The 20112-nt window shown below is 34.6% G+C and overlaps 1 protein-coding gene across 1 annotated transcript in view; it reads right to left on the reverse strand.

Annotated features, from left to right (window-relative positions):
* Positions 1–20112, reverse strand: part of PPP3CA (protein phosphatase 3 catalytic subunit alpha) — a 385241-nt gene that overhangs the window by 15112 nt on the left and 350017 nt on the right. The window contains exons 9-10 of the mRNA XM_072624559.1: positions 19380–19505; positions 16702–16776 (exon numbers count right to left, since the gene is read on the reverse strand). Coding sequence (XP_072480660.1) covers positions 16702–16776; positions 19380–19505 — 201 coding nt within the window. The remainder of the gene's footprint in view (positions 1–16701; positions 16777–19379; positions 19506–20112) is intronic.

Here is a 20112-nt window from a genome sequence, read left to right on the forward strand (position 1 = left end):
AAATTATAAGGTGACCTAACTTTCATTTTTACTGCTTATTACTATTACAGATTATACAATTGCCCCCCCCCCCCCCACTCCACACCTGTGGTTTGCTTACTATCATTCAGGAACTGATGAACAATTTTTAAACTCTCATAATGAATTTAATAACGTGCAGAACTCACAATGACAGCTATTTCCCCTTAGGATTTTATAATCCAAACCAAAAGCAGATGGACCCATAGATTTTATTTTTCATAGATTTTATGGGGTTTGATCACAGACTGAGGTAGAAGTACATCATTTCTTCCCTTCTTTAAGCTTATTATGATACAGTTATCTTCTTGCATTTATTTCTAGGGATGAGTTCACATCCCTCCATTATATCTAATGGTGTGAACCACAGTATAATTGAAATAAACATTTGGTCTTGGGATGACCACCCCAAGTTTCATGTATTTGGGTACAGCACACATAATAGCATTTCAACTGCTTCTCCTATGAGTTATTAAAGTAAGCAATAAAATCATCTCAGCTCTTTTTAATTTGTATTATATCTTTTTTTGGTGTGTCTAAGATTCTTTAAATATCATTAAAAGTCTAAATTGTGGGGAATTATCCAAAGGTCATTTTTCTAAATGGCTAGAGGCCAGGTGGCTTCTTTACTTTGGCTTCATTGAATGGCTTTCCTATTACTTCATATTTTCTATTGTTAGTTTGAACTCTAATGCATTGAGTCTTCATTTGGAAGCAAACTATTCACCATTATCCTTGGCATTCACAAAGTACATCCTAATCAAAGGAATCTAAAGTGAATAAGGAAACCCCTGGTATCACTCCAGACCAATGAGTAAACCAAGGCACTCAGAAGTGATGCCCATAGAGATCAGGTGAGTGATCTTTTACTGGCTTGCTTTTGAAAGTTGACATTACCCATACTGGTTGAAACTGGTAAGGGGATGATTTTTTTTAAGATTCAGAAAGAGATGAATATGTCTCATGTGATCATTCGACAAGAGAAAAAATAAAATTACGGAAGCAAAAAACATATAGCAAGGGATGCACAATGTAAATTTTATAATAAAGAATAAAGTGAAAGAGGAAAGCAGTAGAAGAAGCATCTCAAATGAAGCTGTACAGGGAAAAGAAAGAAGGGAAAGGTTAGGATGGAAACAAGGCATGTAGGACTCTCCATTTCAAACCAAGGTATTCCTGTGGCTCACAAAAGCTGACATTTTACAGTCATATCCATTTTACCCTTCCATAATTTTTTTACGCCTGAGTGTATTACACTTTATGTTTACAGAATATTGAGTATACATGGGTGCACACACACACACACACACATACACCATGTGCTACACTTCATAGTGTTAAACATTTTATAGTCTTTTCCTGAAAGGACAGCTGACTTACTAAATTTCTCAATGCCTTCTGTAAAGCATGATATTGTATTCCTTTTGAAATGTGAAAAATGACTTGGCCACACAGAATAAGACAGTATCTTCAGTTGGGCATTATTTTCCTTGTAGCTACCATCACTTGACCTTCAAGTTTTCATAGATCTTTTCAAGGCATCTAGCAAAATATAGTAGTGAGATTTCTGACTATTAATGTCTAAATTCAAATGGCAATAGTTGAATGACAACAGAATAAAATGATACCAAGGTGTCATTCCTTATACACACAGTGATCCTTGTCCTAGGTCTTTCGTACTGGCAGAAAACCATTAGATCTGTTTTTCCCCAGTATTTTTATTTTATTGAAAGCACTTGCAGGTCATAATTCAACATAAAGTCCAAGGAAAAAATGCATGCTTTTGGAGGAGTTTTACTAGCTGTAATATGACAACATACTGTTCTTTCATATTCAAGATTCTTGGAACTCTCTGTTTTCTCTTGGACAAAAGCTATGTAGAAGACTTCCACACGTGCAGAAGAAGAGAGGATTCCAACCAAATGCAGCTGAAATACAGAGCTAATGAGCAAGGAATCTATGATGAGATCTCTCGCCTAAAGGGACATCCTGGCAGGTGCTCATTTCTGCAGGCAGAGGATTCGAAATAATTTATATATTCCAAAGGCCCCCAACTGAAAAGGGAGGCTTAATAAATAAAAATGTTTTAATTTTTTTCATTTTTAGAAATAATGCAAAGTCTTCCCGTGGTGGAGAACCTGTAGCCTGGAGGCCACAAGTGACCATCTAGGTCCTCAAGTGCAGCCCTTTGATTGACTCCAAATTTCACAGAACAAATTCCCCGTCAAGTCCTGTTTCTGGTAATCACTACATGAAATACGAATTTATGCATTTTTTTAAATAAAAGAGGCATTTCCAGAAAAATCTAAAAAAAAATTGTTCATTTATATTTTTAATGAAAAATGCATTAATACATGTCTTTCCAGCTAATTTTGCATCCCTATATATTTTCAATTAAGAGAGGTAGAGCAGGGTGATGGAGAGAGTTGGTTTGGAGGGTGAAATTCTAGGTCTGAATATTCCACATGCTATGTGATGTTGGGCAAGTCATGGGAAGGTGCTAAGCGTCTAGAAGAGGTCAAATAATACTTATCCTACCCACCTCATATATGACTTTATAACTCTTGAGTTATTAAATAAAGTGAGCTATTACTATTATTGAGAAAATATAGAGTATATGCAGAAAAGCCAACTAAATTCCAATTTCATTAAAAACTAGCAATGTTAAAATTTGTGGGAAGCTGCTATAGTAGATTCTGAATTACATTCTATTATTATTATCGGATATAAGATGTCCACCACACTTCAACTTCCAGGCCACATTTCTAATCAAATAAATTCTCCTTTCCATCTAAGAATGTCAGCCATCAACAATAACCTCAACAAAACTTTTAAAGCAGTATTCAAAAGAGGAATCTCCAAACCAGAAATCAGGTTTAGTTTTAATCTCTTACCTGCCTTTCTAAAACACAAAGCACACAGATACAAGAATTTCAAAATCTGCTTTAGAAAACCTTTTCTAAAATTGGAGACTGGAATAAAGCAAAAACAGTACATAACTTTGCAGTTCTCTGCAGAAGTGGCTGACAATTATGAGGCTCCAATTTGTCTTGCTACAAGAAAATGAATGTTCTAATTTGGGCTCCATGAACTGTTGCAAAGGAGATTTCATCAAAATCAGCTCCAGTTATCACAAATAGATTATATGATCTTTCATGACAGATTATTTCCTCTTCATTAACATAATATTTTTAACTGGATTTTAGCCTGTGAATTTTCATTTTTAAAGGATTTCCTAAAGATATGCAAATATGCCTTTAATATATTGCATGATAATTTGTTTTTCTATTGCCCTTCCATTTTTTGCTGAGTTTAATAAAGCAAGCCAACCACATCTCAACAAAAGTGTCATCTATGACATCCAATCAGTGTGGGTCATGAGTCTGCACCAGACCAGGAGCTAAGGACAAAAGTTCCACTGTATTTGTTGGAACAATATGGACCACCAAGAGTCCAAATTTGTAGTTGGTCTTTGGAGGTTCTTTCTTTCCTCCTTTCCTCCCCCCTTCCCTCTGCCAGGTCCAAAGTAAGAAAGAGGGGAAAAAGTATTTATTAAGCAGGTGCTATAGGTCAGTACTATGCTAAGACCTTTGCATATATTATTTCTTTTGATTCCTGCTGCAATCTGCCCAGGAGATAGGCTTTACATATGAGCAAATTGAGGTGGACAGAAGTTGAGTGACTTGCCCATGCTTGTTTGCTTAGTAAATGTCTACAACTATATTTGCACTATTAGCATCCTATCCACTGTGCCACCTAACTTCTGTTGAAATACTAGGGTGTCTCTTAATTAAAAGTTCATAGACAAGATACCTTAACTTGACTGAAAATTGTCCGCAGAAGACCCACTCGACAGTTCAGGGAGTTCCTTAGGTAAGTTTTTGGAAAGTCCACCGTTTTAATCCACTCATAGTAGATTCTAAGTGAGTCTGATCTCTACAATTGAATCTAGATTGTAGTCATACAAAAATGTTTCTACTCCTCAAACTTACATAAGTTGTTGTGTTAAACAGTGGTGGGAAAGGGGAGATCCCTTGATCTAATATAAAGCAAACAACCTTTACGGTTTACAACATCACAACTTAATCTTTATGCTATTGCAAATTAAAAGCCAATTCTGGTTGACTCTATGTTTTGCTCACAGTTGTCATTCAGTTCTGGTCCGTCAAAATTGTATGCGCTGAGTTCTTTCTATGCCGGCAACTCCCCCAAGACAGTCTTCTAGAATTGGATACTGCAGGTAGGTCTTTTTAGGGCTCAATCTAATGACTAAAAGGAATTCCCTGTAATACTGTCTTGTAAAATGGACCTCAGGGATAGGGACAAGATCAAGTTTCAGAATACCTTTCTTCCCTCCTGACTTCCAATTCTCTTGTAAAAAATTTTTAATTCTTTATGCCATAAATTTTAATCTCATATACATGTATATTATTCTCAAATGTCAAGTCAAAGCAAGAATTTATTGTGTACCTATCATGTGCTAGGCACTGTGTTAAGTTCTAAGGATACAAAGATAGGCAAAACAAGAAAAGAAAATCAACAAAACTATTTACAAACAAAATATGTAGATGATAAGTTTCTAGTTAGTTCCATTATTTGCTTACCTGAGTTTTTGCTTAGAAGCTACATTAGATTGCAAATTCTAATTTGATCTGCTCTGCATAAAATTTTCATCCATCTATTCAACAGGACTAAACTTGAGGGCCAGTGATTTGCTGTAAAGGGAACTCTACCCATCCCCTCCCTCCCTTTTTGGTCCAAACTTGTTATTTCACTGAAGAAATCAACTCATTTTTGGGAAATCTCTCTAACGATGGAGAACTGGAACTTTTAATCTTAGAAAGATGCCTGGGAACACTTAAGGGCTACATGATATACCTAAGGTCAGATAGTCAGCATGTGCCAAAGATGAGACTTGAACACAGGCCTTCGTGATTTGAAGACTAGTTCTCTATGGATCATATCATATTGCCTCTTACAAAGTCAACATTAGGGAGATGAATCTTAATGAAGTTACACCTGATTTTGAAGTTTTAGCATGAACTTTAAAAAATCTCCATGCCAATTAAAAGGCATTTTTCCAGGTTATTTTTCCCGTGTTAATCAAAATAGAACTGATAGTTTATGAAAACTACTTTGTTTTTAACCTTTCATAAAAGTAAACAGCATGGTTACAGATGAACATGGGAGAAGTAGGCTAACAAAGATGTAAATAATTTCTGTGAATTTCTTTAAACCCTAATGTTTCATTTTTCTAACAAAGAGAAAGGAGCAATAATGACACCTTGTATTTAGTCAGATTTATTGTGTAAATCTGAATAGAACAGGATGGAATGTTTCCAGAAGCATTTAATAAGCACTTATTTGTGCATAGTGCCTTGCTAAGTCTTATGTTTAAAAAAAAAACTCTTGAAAATGAAAACATTAGATTGAAATTTAGTGAGGTCCCTGAAAGTTACCTAGATAGAGAAAAACCAACAAGCACTGTTCCAGAATGGAATCATTAGGTTCTGTGATTAAGTAACTTCTCAAGACCAAGTTTGAAGCAAGAGGACATTAACTTTTGTGAACCATCAGACGGCCATTTGGTACCCTACTAAGTAGCCTTTAAGAATTAATGTAGCTCCTAGCCTAGTAGCAATTAATTCCTTAAGAAGTGTTATAAATCAGATTTAGTAGAACAAAATCATTCAAAGACTTTTGAGATTTATAACTGTTGGTGTTTCTTACAATTGAGATTATCTTGGGAAAAACCGTAGTAAAATTCCATTAAATTTTCCTTAGCAAAATGAGAGAACAGGTAGGATTAGGAAAAAAATATTTTAGGAAAAGGTAAAATAGAGCCTAGCATCTCAGATAATTAAATATAACTTATATTATATAAGTATTCATTAAACTTTTATGTGACCTTTGTGCCCTATATCATTGGAGGTCAATATTTAGTCTATAAAGGATTTTATCTAAAATGAAAAGATACTTTAGATACTTTATATATATAATATATAAAATAACACTATATCCTGTAGATGGCATTTATTAATTGATTATACACATAACACACAAAGGTCATTTAAAAAAAATCATGACCCTTAGTACAAGTTGTCATATGTATATATATATGTATATATTAATAGTCTATCTGCCTTTGTCATCCTGATTTGGAGAAGAGTAGCCTTTTCTAGAGGCTATTCCATCACATCTACTTTAGTTTAGTGGTAAATTTGTAAGAAATTAATAATTCCTCTAAATGTATTGATATGTGTTCAGTAACACTGCTAATTAAATTGGAAGTTGTTAGATCAGTGAATGCTAAAAGAAGTTGGCATGGAAGATAAAGACAGAACTAGGGAGAACATTCCCTGGTTATTGATAACAGTCCTAGATAATCTGAATTGCCAACATAGAGAACATAAAGGCAAACTTGGCCAATGGATTTGGAAGAGATTGGGTTCTTGGTTTTTGTTTTGTTTTGTTTTGTTTTGTTTGTTTTTCAGGACCATGCTACATCAGGCAGCTGATAAACTCAGCTAAAGAACATGCAAAAGGGGTGATGATGATAGGGGGCAGAGATAAACAGGCTATTGGTGAAAGGTACTAAGAGGTTTTACTGGAAAATATGTAAAATCCTACAGAGATCAAAGCCCTAAAGGGAAGAGAATGGAACAGGAGTGAGAATAAAATTAGGAATCATCTCCCAGAGTAAGAAAGGAGGTCTCTCATTACTCCCCCCAACTCATAACCAGCCCCCCCAAAAATAGTAGGATGGGTAGGCTTTCAATACCAACAAAATGGGGGCGGCATCGGGACAGACGTTTAAACAGCAACCTAAGAAATCACAGGAACGAGGCTTCTGAGAAAATGGTCCAATGGAGCCAAATATGGAGATCGTCTCACAAGTTCAATTACTTGGGGAGGTTGTAAAGGATCTACATTTGCAAACCTATTATAATCTATTAGATGACTTGAGTGGGAACATCTTTTTCTTTTCCTTTTGAGGTGGCTAACGAGGTAAATTGTGATTTACCTCTTAGCCTCATAAAAAGCATCTAGTTAACAACTGGCATTTGGAAAGGACAGGGGACTTTACTGAAAGACATGGGTTGAGAAAACTGGATCTGTGAGCCTTTGTCCTTCCCTCCCTCACTTCCTTTGTCAGTGGCCTGCCATTCCCTATGATTAACCTGCATTGTAGACAATTAAATCTTGCCTTCGCAGAACTCAACCTGAATTAGACAAAGCTTTAGGTCTGCTTTGAAACACCACCACTTATGAACTGAGCAAATAAACTGATGAAATTCAAGAGAGAGCGATCTGAAAGCAGTGGTCATTACTGGAAATATGGCTTAGACATTCTGGGGATAGTGGTGGGTAGTGCGGTACATCCTCTTCCATAGTTTGTAAAACATGAGGTAGATAAGAGAGAAATTGATCACTAATTGATGGGGAGCCAGAAAAACCATACTATGGTATCCAGAATCAGACTAGTAAAAAATATTTCTGTGCTGACCAAGGTAGACCAATCTACCTGACCTGGAAGTCCTGAGACACTTTATTTGGTAGGAGGCAATCCAAAATTGAAGATCCATTTCTACCTCCTGTTTTTCATCATTTTTGTTTACAATGAATGCTATTATCTGGTCAAAAATTTTGGACATTAGTCAAACTAATAAATTGATGTACATAATTATATGCCTGCATATGTGTATTTATGCGTGGGTATATCAATGACAAAGAGTCAAGTTTGGTCTTCCAATTTTGAGGTTCCTTGAAATGTGGTAATTATGTCAGATAATTAAGAAATGTTTTTGCACCAAATCATGATAGAATAGTACAAACAAAAAAGGGGATTTTGTGTCAAGTTGTCTATTGTATTATTACATCATTTTAATTCGTAACTTATAAGGTTTTTAATTACTGCAATCAAATGTGGTAGGCTGGCATTCAGGATTCATGCTGCACAGTTGGGACATTGCTGCTAGGTTATCGTGTTATGTGTGAACTACATAATGCACTAGAGAATGTTTGCTCACCATACTCTTTGATAAATCTGTTTAAATGATAAAAAATATTTTGCATAACACTGATGAGTGAAGGGATTGAGGCAGAATTCAGAGAGTGTATAAAAAGCTTCCAAACAGAAACAAATGAGGAATGATCTAAGGATTCATTTGGAATTAAAAATGACCTCAAACACATAACCAGATCTTTGTTAATGAAGGAATTCCAATAAAAAAATAAGAGAAAGATAACTCACCATAGATTCTGGAGCCCCTAAACAGTCGTGGCTATTAACATAATGTCTTCCATCCTTTTTTATGTACTCTCATAGTCAGAATATAATACAATGTAAATTCAACTCTTTCAAAACTAAGATAAACTTCCAACGAACAAAGTAATCCCTAACTTTTCAAAACATATACATTATGCTAGTTTGTTAATATCCTAGAGCTATCAAATTTATTTTCATGTGACCAAGTTTTCAGTAAAAGCAAAATATCTATTTTCTGTTATGAAGACATGTGAGTATTTAATTGTCTCCCTCTAGAACCTTTCTTGTGTCAAGGATTCCTTTGACCAAAGGACTGTCATCTCAGGATAATGTTTATTATCTACAATTATAATGCAAGGAAATGCTTCATTTCTGTTTGGGATTAATGAAAATAAAACTATAAGATTTTTTCAAGTCCGAGTTCATGGATCATCCGAAATATATCCATGGACCTCCTGTGGGTCTGTGAATCTCAGGAAAAGGACCCTGCTCAAGAGGAAGATAACCTATCTGGAATCCTTATTCCCTTGGTTATCAGAGAAAAGGATTGCATGCATCTCACCAGCAAATATATATATATACACATACATACATATATATACATATATGGCATATGATTAATATAATCACTCATATCTATAATTATAATAATTATATGACTGGTACTATAATTTCTCAATCACTTAATCATGAAACTTCAATCATCTTTTGATCCTTCCTTTATCCAACATGCTTAGAAGATTGTGAGATGTATGGGTGTTTAGGGATGAGCTAGTCTGAAACACTAATTTTTTAAAAGAAGACTGAGTGAGAACAAACGAAATGACTCTTGGATGCCCATACATTCACAGAGCTAGATAGTCGCAGAACTGGGATTTGAAAAAAGCTCTCTTGATTCCAAATTAATCTCTGGCTGTTGCTACTATGCATTTCTTCCTTCACAGTCACCATCTTTGTTGAAGGACCCAGTTGACTCCTAAATGTTCCCTTTACAATGGTTTTCACTCTATTGTGTTCCTCCTCCCTGTTCCTGACTGTAGATCTCTGTCAGTCTTTTCATTATGTTACTCTCATGCTCAATGACCATATTGACTACAGTCAACTTTCCTTAATCTAACATGTAAGACTCTTCATAAACCGTCTTCCTTTTTAAACTTTTCTTTTTTTCACTACTTCCTGACAGTGGATTGAGCAGGAAGGACATGGTTCAAATCTAGCCTCAGACACTTACTAGTTGTATGACCTAAAGCAAGCCACTTAATCTCTGCCTGCCTCAGTTTCTTCATCTGTAAAATGAGATTATAACACCTATCTCCCAAGGATGTTGTAAGGATAAAATGAGATATTTGCAAACCATTATTAAAGCATCATAGAAATCATCATCATCATCGTCGTCATCATCATCATCATCATCATCTTCATCATTGTCTGGTCTTCAGCTCGAGACACACTGATTTCTCCTCTAAAATGAGTTTTGCTAATTGTCACTTCTATGGATTTGCTTAATGACTGTTTTACCATTTGAAGTATACATTTCTGTCCTCATAACTGACAATCATGGGGCTGGTATGAGTGTTTTTTGAACTCCTACATAACTTACTGTCTACGCTACTCACATGAAGCATTTAACAGTACCTTTTATTTTTCTTCAACTGTTTCCTCCTTTACTTAAAGGGGGATAATAGTAAAAACCTTCAGTAACTACTTCAAAGAGTATTTGTGGAACTAAAATGTAATGAATAATAATGCAGTTAAGGTGCTTTATAAATCTTAAAAAACTATATAAATGTCACTATTATTATTTATTGTTGTTATTATCATTATTAAATTTTCCATTTACAAATTCACTTTCTCTTTGTGTGATCTTGGGCAAGTCACTTACTCTTTGTGGGCCTTAGCTTCCCCATATGTAAAATGAGGAGGTTAACCTAAATGATCTGCAAGGTCCCACCTGGCTCTGGATCTCTGATCCAAGGCTAATCCTATGATTTTGTCTTTCCAATTAGATTGTAAACAATTTGAGGGTAGACATAGTGCTCTTTTATGTTTTCATTCCTGCAGTGATCAAAACTAGATCCTTATCCTAATTTTCAAGCACTCTCCCCCCCATACTTGAAAATTAGGATACGAATCTAGTATATTTTATAGACTTCTATGTTTTCCCATTCAAGAAGTGTTTAAAGAACTGCCACTATAAAATAGTTTTGATCATTCTGTTCTTAGAAATCTCCAGTGAAAGTTAATTTGTTTCAGACTCCAAATACCCTTAACACAAAGGACAACGTGTATATAGAGCAACTGAAGCAGTCACATATGTCAGATGATTGATGCCTAGATCAGGTGGCTAAGGAGATGGTGATAGAGAATCTTCAGGATAACATAAGACGAATTTATATCCTATATTTATACTTCTGCATAATCTTGGAAGAGGCAAAACCTTTGGCATTCCTAGAAAGAAGGTTCAAGTGACTATTTTGAGTTTCAAGGTACCTCAAGATCATGTAGCCTAATCTCACTTGATGAGGAAACTGAAGCCCCAAGAAAAGTTAAGTGATTTCTTAGGGTCACACACACTGGCATTCACACTTTTGTAGTTATAAGTGGCTGCGCTGGGATTTGAATATCCTTTTTACTATATCTCATGGGAGGTGGGAGAGACAGGAAAGAATGAAGAAATGAAGGAACACTTTTGAAATGACTACATTGTTATCCCTTCTGCATCACATTAAGGGGCATGTTAGTCCCTCAATTGGGAAAATCCACATAAATATTTTGGCCCTCCCTTTGAAGACAACAGAGGAGAAGTCAGAACTATTATGGTATTAAGAGACAAAATATATTTATTATTACTATGCAATTAATTACTAAGGATAATTAATATAATACAATACTATACATATATTTTACGTATTTCTGACTTGCTAAATGTTTTCTGTGTCATCTGCTGACTTTTGCATGTCATCTGTGGCTCCCACAAAACTCCCCCAAAATTCCCATTTAATTTTTCATGTCAACCCATGATATATCAAAACTAAGATGGGGAAGTCATGATGTGGAAGGGATAATGATAGTTTAATGCTTCTTGGCCTGAAGAGGCTAAGATCAAGAGAAATTACTCTAGATTCAACACCTTCACCTGGTTCTGTTTTAAAATCATGCAATTGCTTTAATTTTTTTTGTAATTTCATTTTCTCTTATATGCCTGTTCCATAATACTTATTAGATATGAGACATATGTTGTGCATTCCAAATAAAAGAGGCCATTCATACTCAGTTCATCCCAAAAGTCTTAGTGAAGTTGTAAGCTTTCATAGTTTAAAGCTATGCTGAGACTTTTGGAAAATACTTTGGTCAAAGTATTTATTTAGCTATCAATCTTTACTCTCTAAGATTAAAAAAAAATTTCTTTAAAATCTCATCAAAGATGCTTTCCATCCTTTAACTATCCTTCTTGAGTATTCTAATTTCTTCATAACTATTGCCAGACAGTTAGAAAGAATGGGACACACAGTTGTATGATAAGGATTTTTTTTTCAATCTTAGAAAATGTTGGGAAGAATTATTTGACATTCTTGCAAATCATATTATCACTTATACAATTCGATAAAATAACATTTTTCTCATCAATTAAATGTCACAATAATATTATTGATATATTTTAACGAAATCCTGGATAAAACTGAAAAATGCTTCTGCTACGTTTTGGAGCTAATTATCAACCAAAGATATTGTCCTATTAAGCTAATTCTAACTTTGTTGAATCTAATACCATGTTCTCATCAACCAGTTAATGACACGAAGAAGGGTTGAATATTTTCTACTTTTTTTGGCTTTCATTATGACCTCTAACCATGGAGAACATACTTCTCTACATAGAAAAACTATTTTTTTCTGATGCAATGAATCAGGTCTCAATGATTACCATTCTTCCTCACCCTGATTTGTCAGTTATCACTGGGCAACCATTATCTTTCAGCACTGAGAATCAACAACAAGTAAGTGACTTGCCTGGTGATCTGGGTGATCAAGGACAGAAACTAACATTTTCTGGTTCCCAGCACACCATGCTGGCCAACAAAGAACAATTTTATAGCTTAATTTATTTTCTTTCTGTTTGGGTGTTTACAACTCTTCATGTAGACAATGGTGGCTACAGTGCAGAAAAAAGAATTCTAACTCATTTTAGGTGATTTGTCATGTTCATGACCCAGAATGACCCTTGAAAATAGCCAAGGTTGTCAAAAAACTGTCCAACAGGTTTGCCAAATATTTGTCGTAACAAAGCAATTTGTTGTAGCAAAGAAAATTAGTAGACAGTGTTGACATCTATTTCTGAAGGACTAAAAGAGTTACATTTTATTCCCACTAATAACTATCACAGCAACTTTCTGTTTCATGTCTGAAAAAGTGAAAAAGAAAGAGAGAGAGAGAGAGAGAGAGAGAGAGAGAGAGAGAGAAGGAACAGGAGAAAAGAAGAGGGAGAAGCTCATGGGTTCATTGATAGGTTATGTAAAGTATTTACAAATTCAAATTACATCATGGAAACCCATTTTATTGTTTATAATTTATAATTTTCTACAGAATCAAAAATCTTCTCTGATTCTAGTTGGAATGTTAACATCTCCATTATCTCTCATAGGTTAAGATAAAAAAAATAGGATGAGAACAGGTCTACAATGTGGTTGCCTTTTTTAGATGAAACCATAGTTTTAAACTATAAGATATTAAGATATTAAACTTTGGGGTTTATTAGTTCTACTATGTGTTTTATTTATTTATTTTTATTGAATAATTTCTGTTGTTTCAAAATCTGTTACATAAGTCTGGGCTGCCAAGTTCTAGGGTACCAAAGAGAGGTCACATTGACCACAACATAGCTCAGGTCAAGAATTCTAAGACCTGAAAGAAGTTAGAGGGTTGGGGAAAAAAATCACTTTTCAAGTTAAGAAATATTTCTAGTAATTGAAAATATGACTCATAAGATTATGATGTCTGCCTTTAGCCTTCAAACACTCTCTGCCATCAAATACTTCATCCAGTGGCACAGTGAACAAAAAAGAATACTTTTCCATGCTATTAATCTGACATTTACAAGGCTTTTTTCTTCTTTAGGTTTACTTATTAATCCCTAGTATCTAGTAAGTCTCATAATTAATAAGGATAAATAGCTAAATGAAGTATAATTACTTAGATTTCAACTTTCTTCCAAATATTTTGGTTAATAAGAACCAAAAACTGAAACTAGAATAACTTCATATTTTCCAAACTCAGAAATGAAAACATGTAGCACAGAATAAATATAAATTAGAAACTGACGAAAGATTCACTGGCAATAATATAGAAGTTCCCAAACATAAAGATTAAGGAATTTGTCTCAATTTAGTTGAAACATGAAAGGAAATTAACTTTGTAAAGGATAAATTGAATGATCAAGGCTTTTGAATGTCTCTTTCAATAGGCAAGAAACTCATCAGAAGAGACTGATTGATATTGTTTGAATCCTACCACATGATGACAAGACTTTGGGTGGGCTAAGATATTTTAACTGATAAAACTGACTCTATTTAAAAAAAAAAAAAGGGAACACTGCAAAAACTAGTAAGGTCTTAAGAATGAATTAAATTAATCCCTTCCTTTTACATGGAAATGAATAATCAACATTTGTTCCCCATGTCCCCCACAGCCCTCTGCCCCACTCATCTGTGGTCCTTGCCAATCCCACTGTACTTTCCTTATTCTTGTATCCCTCCTCTTTCTGGCATGAGCTTATGGTGTGTGGGATACGAGCGTGGGGGAGAAAAACCATAAAAAGAAGACAGAAAAGGATAGAATGGCTGTAAATCAATTTAACTTTAAAGCTGCCTGAGTAGGATATTCTAATTACATGCACAAGAGTGCATTTTTCTATCAACACACCTGGGGTATAAAGATGTGCTTCTTTTGGAATGTCCTTGAGGAAAGAGAATAGAGGGACTATAGAGAGACCAAAGCTTGGAGACACACAATTCAGAAAGACAGGAAGGAGTCTCTTTTGTTTGACTTTTACATGATTTTGAAAAGACTATGTGAATTTATTCACTGTAATTGTTCTCTCCCTTAAGAATTTGTTCATCTCTGTCACTATCATCTTCCAACATTTAACTCACCAAGAAATTTAAACCTTCTTTGGTTTTTGTCCTAAAATGTGTTTCTTCCCCAATGATAAAGTGCAAGAGCAGGCAGAGATGAGGAATCTGTGGCCTCGAGGTCACATATGACCTTGGACTTGATCAAAGGGTTGCATTTGAGGATCTAAAGGGCCACATGCGGTCTCGAGGCCACAAGTTCCCCATCCTCAGGATAGGAGATCAGTCTTGGAGTTAGGAAGACCTGAGTTCAATTATTGACACTTACACATACTACCTCTCTGACCTTGGTCAAGTCACCCATCCTCAAGGGGACTTAGTCTATTCATCTGTAAAGTGAAGGGATGTTAATAGATGGGCTTTGAAGTTTCTTCCAGCTCAAAATCTATATATATCAAAATGAAGCCACTGACTTCTTATTCTCAGGAAGGAAACAATAACCACACACAAAAAAACCTTTTAATTCTACTTCTGGGTAAAAATGATCTCATTCTTTTCTATGAAACAGAAATAACAGAAATAGTAAAAGAATAGTTTTTTATTATAATTATAATGATAAATAATAACGATTAAAATTAATGTGCTTACTATACGCTAGGCACTATGCCACATGCTTTACAAATACCATCCTATTTGATTCTCACAACAGCCTTGAGAGGTTGGTGCTATAATATCCTCATTTTCAGATGAGGAAACTCAGACAAACAGAGACTTGCCCAGGATCACATGTAAGTAAAATAAGTAATGAGTTAGGAATTGGATATCACTTGAATCCTCTGTAAAGTGGACTCAGCAACTTATTTCTTAAATATTTTGATAACTCTATTTAAATGCAACTGGTTTTCTTGGTCATTCAATGCATTTAAGTTTATTCATTTACGAGTGTTTTTATGGTAATGGGTCTAGGACACCAGAGTAAGGTTAAGAATCATTGCTTCATTATTGTTATTATTCATTTGTCTTTTGGTCTTGAAGACAATCACTACATAAGAAGGTGATGTCATGACATGCAAGTGAATTAGATTTAATTGAGGAAGGGCTGTGCAGAGTTACCAGCCTCACTTTCTCCTCCAGAGCCATCTGAGTCCAGTGGCCAGATATAGATCAGGACAACCAGAAATGGCCTTGGATACAGTGGGAGACCTTGGCCCTTTTAAGCTAAAGTCTTTATTTAACAGGTATCAGTTTGACCGAGGCAATGTCCCCACTTAAAATGCCATAAGCAGTAAATAAGTCACTCATATTCAAACTGATGAAATTTCAGACCTGAACCCTAAAATTTCCCAAGTACTTTGGGAGAACCTTTTGAACACCCAGAGGTTGCTTCTTTCCCTATCTGTCCCTGTACTTCTATATCCCTTTCAAGAAAAATTAAAGTTTTCTTATTTGAGGATAACTATTATAGTATTCTGTAGTAAAGAAAAATCAAATATTAAGGATCTGATTGTAGATAAAGAAGGCTACTGTCCAAATTTACTGGCAGATCATTTAAAAGCAGTAAGTGAAAAAAAATAAATGAAAAGTTTAGAGATTAAAATAAGCTATCAGTCAACATAGCACTTTCAGTCTCACAAAGCACATTACAAATATAATCTCATTTTACCCTCCCATCATCTCCTGGAAGCTGGTGTTATTATTATCTCCAATTTATAGATGAAGAAACCGAACCAGAGAGAGGTTAAGTATCAGGTCTTCCTGACTTCAGTCCATCACTCTAGTCACTGTACCACCTAGGATGACTGCTCCCAACACAGAGGCAAAATACCAGGTTCAAAAACAAATGATTTAACCTTATGAGCTCCAGGCAAAATGTTTATTACATCGTTTGTCTTTAAATAATATTTCCCAAGATAAAGCAGAATTACTTTCAAAATTTAATCTCAAAGCATCAACTGAGCTACTAATTGACTACTACTAATTGACAAAAGTAAATCTTTGCTTAGAAAAGTAAGGTATAATTATCTAGCACAAACTGATAATACTTTTTATTAATATAACATAAATACAATAAAATATAATTAATGTCTGTAAAATGGGAAAATTTGGTAAAAGATTTTTGTTTCTTGTATTTCAAAAGATTGAGAGTAGCATGATAGAGGGATTCAGGTTTATTCACCCTTTCCAGATCTCATATTAATTGACTCTGTTGGAAACTAACAGGCACATGTCATACTCAAAACAATGTCACAACCTATACAGAATCCATACCCCAGGAATGTGTCTCATGGACAATAAAATTCCAAAACATCTCCCAGGCACACTCTATAAATGAAGGTTCCAATCTCTTACCGTCAAATCCATCTTCTTCAGACCCTAGCTCATCATCTGAGCAGATGTTCAGCACATTTACCAGCATCTCTGTCACTAAGAACATAAGCAAAAAAGAAACCTGATTTATTTTTCATACTGTAAGCTTAAAATTAATTTTGCAATTATTACATTGATAAAGAATACAATTCTTCTTTAGGGTTTACTTTTTTTGACCTTCAAAATGACTTTTTATAAAATAAGAAAGTTCACAGGATTTTATGGGGCTTCACTTGTAAGTTGGCCAAATTACATTCATAATATTTGGGAAACCATATAAAATAACATATGATGCAAACACTGAATAGCCAACATTTGTGGAAATTCAAGATTCATCAACCTTCAGAGTTACAAGTCACGATGCAGTCAAACCCAACTAAGATGCTCCTCTAAAACATTACTGACAAAGGATCATCCTGCTTCTCCTTGAAATGTCCACCGAGAGGGACTGGTACCTTGCAAGGTCCATTTTTAGATAACTTAAATTGTTGGAAATTTTTTTCTTAAATCAAATAAAAATTTCCCCACAAGCTCTACCTATTGCTCCTAGTATTTCTTTCAAGGGCCAGGAAGAACTTATTTAATTTTTCTTCTTCACAGCAATTCAGTACTCTTGTTTCTAATCTAACCATTCCCAAATATAATGCATGTGTGTATGATATAATAGATACTTACATATGAATTTTACATATGTAATATTTAAAAATATAGTTAGATGCTTTTAAAGACATAAAAATTATCATATAAAATGTATCATTATTTTCTATTTTATTTTCCAACCGTTTTAACTTTATGATTATCACATGCTAACATAATGCTATAATATCTGGATTAACTACACTGTGAAATTCTATACAACAGAGATCAAACCTTATATTTCATTTGTATCCCCTATTACATCTGGTAGAGGGTTGGATGTACTGTAAATGATCAGTAAGCTGACTGACTTAAGGGAAATATTTTTAGAAAATATTTTTAAAGCAAATGAAGATGGTGAAAGAAATTAAAATTTGATTTAAAAAATTAGTTCTAAATCCAAGAACTTCACTTGAAAATTAATTTTCAAAAGTGAGACTGCTGCCAGTATTACAAAATGCTCTTATTCAATGAGAAATGTAATTTATTTATTAAACTTCTGATATTTCAACTCTGGATACCCCAAAGTCACTGCAAGTTCTCTGAGTCAGAATCAGTAGTTTGAAAGAAACTTAGTAATATGTCCCGTTCTCAGGAGCAGAAGCCCAAGGGTAAAATAACAGATCACTATTATGTGTTAAAAGTGATAAGTCTTTACTTTTTCCTGTGGAGTCAACATCATAAATCTTATTTGTGAACATGAGGTTGACTATTGGCTATTGAATACTAATGCTGATGGCAGCTCACACTTTTTTTTTTTTTTAATGGGAAGCAGTAATTAGACCAGAAGGATGTATGTGTTTAGTTTAACTATGACCTATCTTTATCCAGTTTCAGTAGAGGGATGAAATCAAGTTACTCATGGTACTGGAAATATATGTTATATCTAACTAAAATGCGCATTCATTTAATTTGGATAACGTAAGTATTGGTCTTCGTGAATGATTTAAAACTAGAGTAGAAAGACTGCTGAGATAAATTGCTAACAGCATGATTTAAACTTTCATTGATGGAGTTTAAAGATGAGATGAGGAGGGGCGTACAGAATGACTATAATCTGTAAGAATTACAGGATTAAATTAAAGGAATTAGAAAAGTCCTTTGCATGATCCATTTTTTTACTTGCTATTGGAGCCCCTTACATAAACTGTTTCACTTATACCGATGTCCCAAAAATCTTAGTGCAGTTTTAAGCTTTAAGGCTTTGGTGACATGCTGTATTTGTGCTCTCATTTAGGGAGGGAGAAAGGGTAAGGATGGATTTTAAATGAGCACAGAATTATGACCCTTCATCTTTTAAAATCTTTGCTTATGTGTCGTCTCAACCCTCGGGTCTCATTGACCTTGCATAGAATTCTCACAGTTAAGGCAATGAGCATGCTATGGGGCAGTTGGAGTGAGAATCATTACTGATTGTAAAGGGCACAACATGGCCTAAAAAATGTGTGTTTTTTTAAAAAGCTTGCTGTCTTGCCACGAACATTACAATTTCCTTTCTAGATGGAAGCAATCAGGAACAGATCTCTGTTTTCTATGGTTTTTTGATGCATTTATGCTCATTGTATTTCTAATGGAGATGTCTGTGTCTTAAGTCTCCAGTACTAGAACACTAACGTGGAGACTGTTATCGTTACTGTTATTTAAAACCAAAGCAATTAAATAGTGAGGGCTCTTACTTCCCCTTTTCTATTTGAACCTTCCTGAAATGATTGCACAAAAGAACACTGAGAAAAGATGTCCACTATGGACTTCAGAAAAAAAAATAAAAGCTAGCTACATTTCTGTTACTTTATTCCAAGATGATCTTAGAGCTTCTAAATTTTCCCTTTTCTTTTTAGTTCCATGTCCCTCCCTTTCCCTTTAACTCAATGACTGCATTATGGCTCGACAATTTTCTCTTTGTCCAGGTATCCAGGTAAAATGCTGCTATGAGCACTTATGTTCTTTTTGAGTGCTTGGCAGTGACATAGAATGATTTGCCATTCCGGACCCTTTAACCATTTTACTGTGACTTCTTAACCTACCTTTTTCTCCAACAAATGGCAAGGACCAGGTAAAGACATCCATGAAATTTGGAAGCCAGTAAGGATGAGGAGAACAGTTGAATTGTCTGATGTTCATAACGTTGTTCTCATACTTCAACACTGCAGCTGAAAGATAGTTAAGAAAAGGAAAACTATTCATAACCGAATTTTTCTCTCAGTGGTTTCAGAAAATGTCTAAATTCCACAACATCAAGGCAAATATTTTAATAAGCAGTGAATGTTTACATTAATTATGAGCATACTCTAGGCACTGTGATATGTGATACACACTTGCAGCCTGAATGAACACAGACTACAAAGCAGAAAACTCTGCATCCTATTTATATACATAAATCATCAAATATGTCAGAAACTGAATGAAACTTGAGTCCACAAATGTTAGCTTGTACACAATACCTAAGGGACAAAAATCCTAGATAAACAATTTTGGTCGAGATAGCTTAAAACCTTTCCAAGTATACTTATTAGTAATTTTACATTTTTTTCCAAAAGCTCTACTGTTCAGTCAAAATACATACTGTCTATAGCAAAAGTTATGAGGTTGTTTCCTTGACTAATGATGTGAGGTATTATGATTGGTTTCTATTGTATACAGTTACTAGAATAAGTTCCCACCTTCACATTCTGAAATGACAGCAGCTATGTAGCTTGGCAGAGAAAATAGTCAACCTCCTCTGCCCTCCCACCAGCTATGCTATATTTGGGCTTCTGT

The sequence above is a fragment of the Notamacropus eugenii genome, chromosome 7 (genome assembly GCF_028372415.1).
Source record: "Notamacropus eugenii isolate mMacEug1 chromosome 7, mMacEug1.pri_v2, whole genome shotgun sequence".
Lineage (NCBI taxonomy): Eukaryota > Metazoa > Chordata > Mammalia > Diprotodontia > Macropodidae > Notamacropus > Notamacropus eugenii.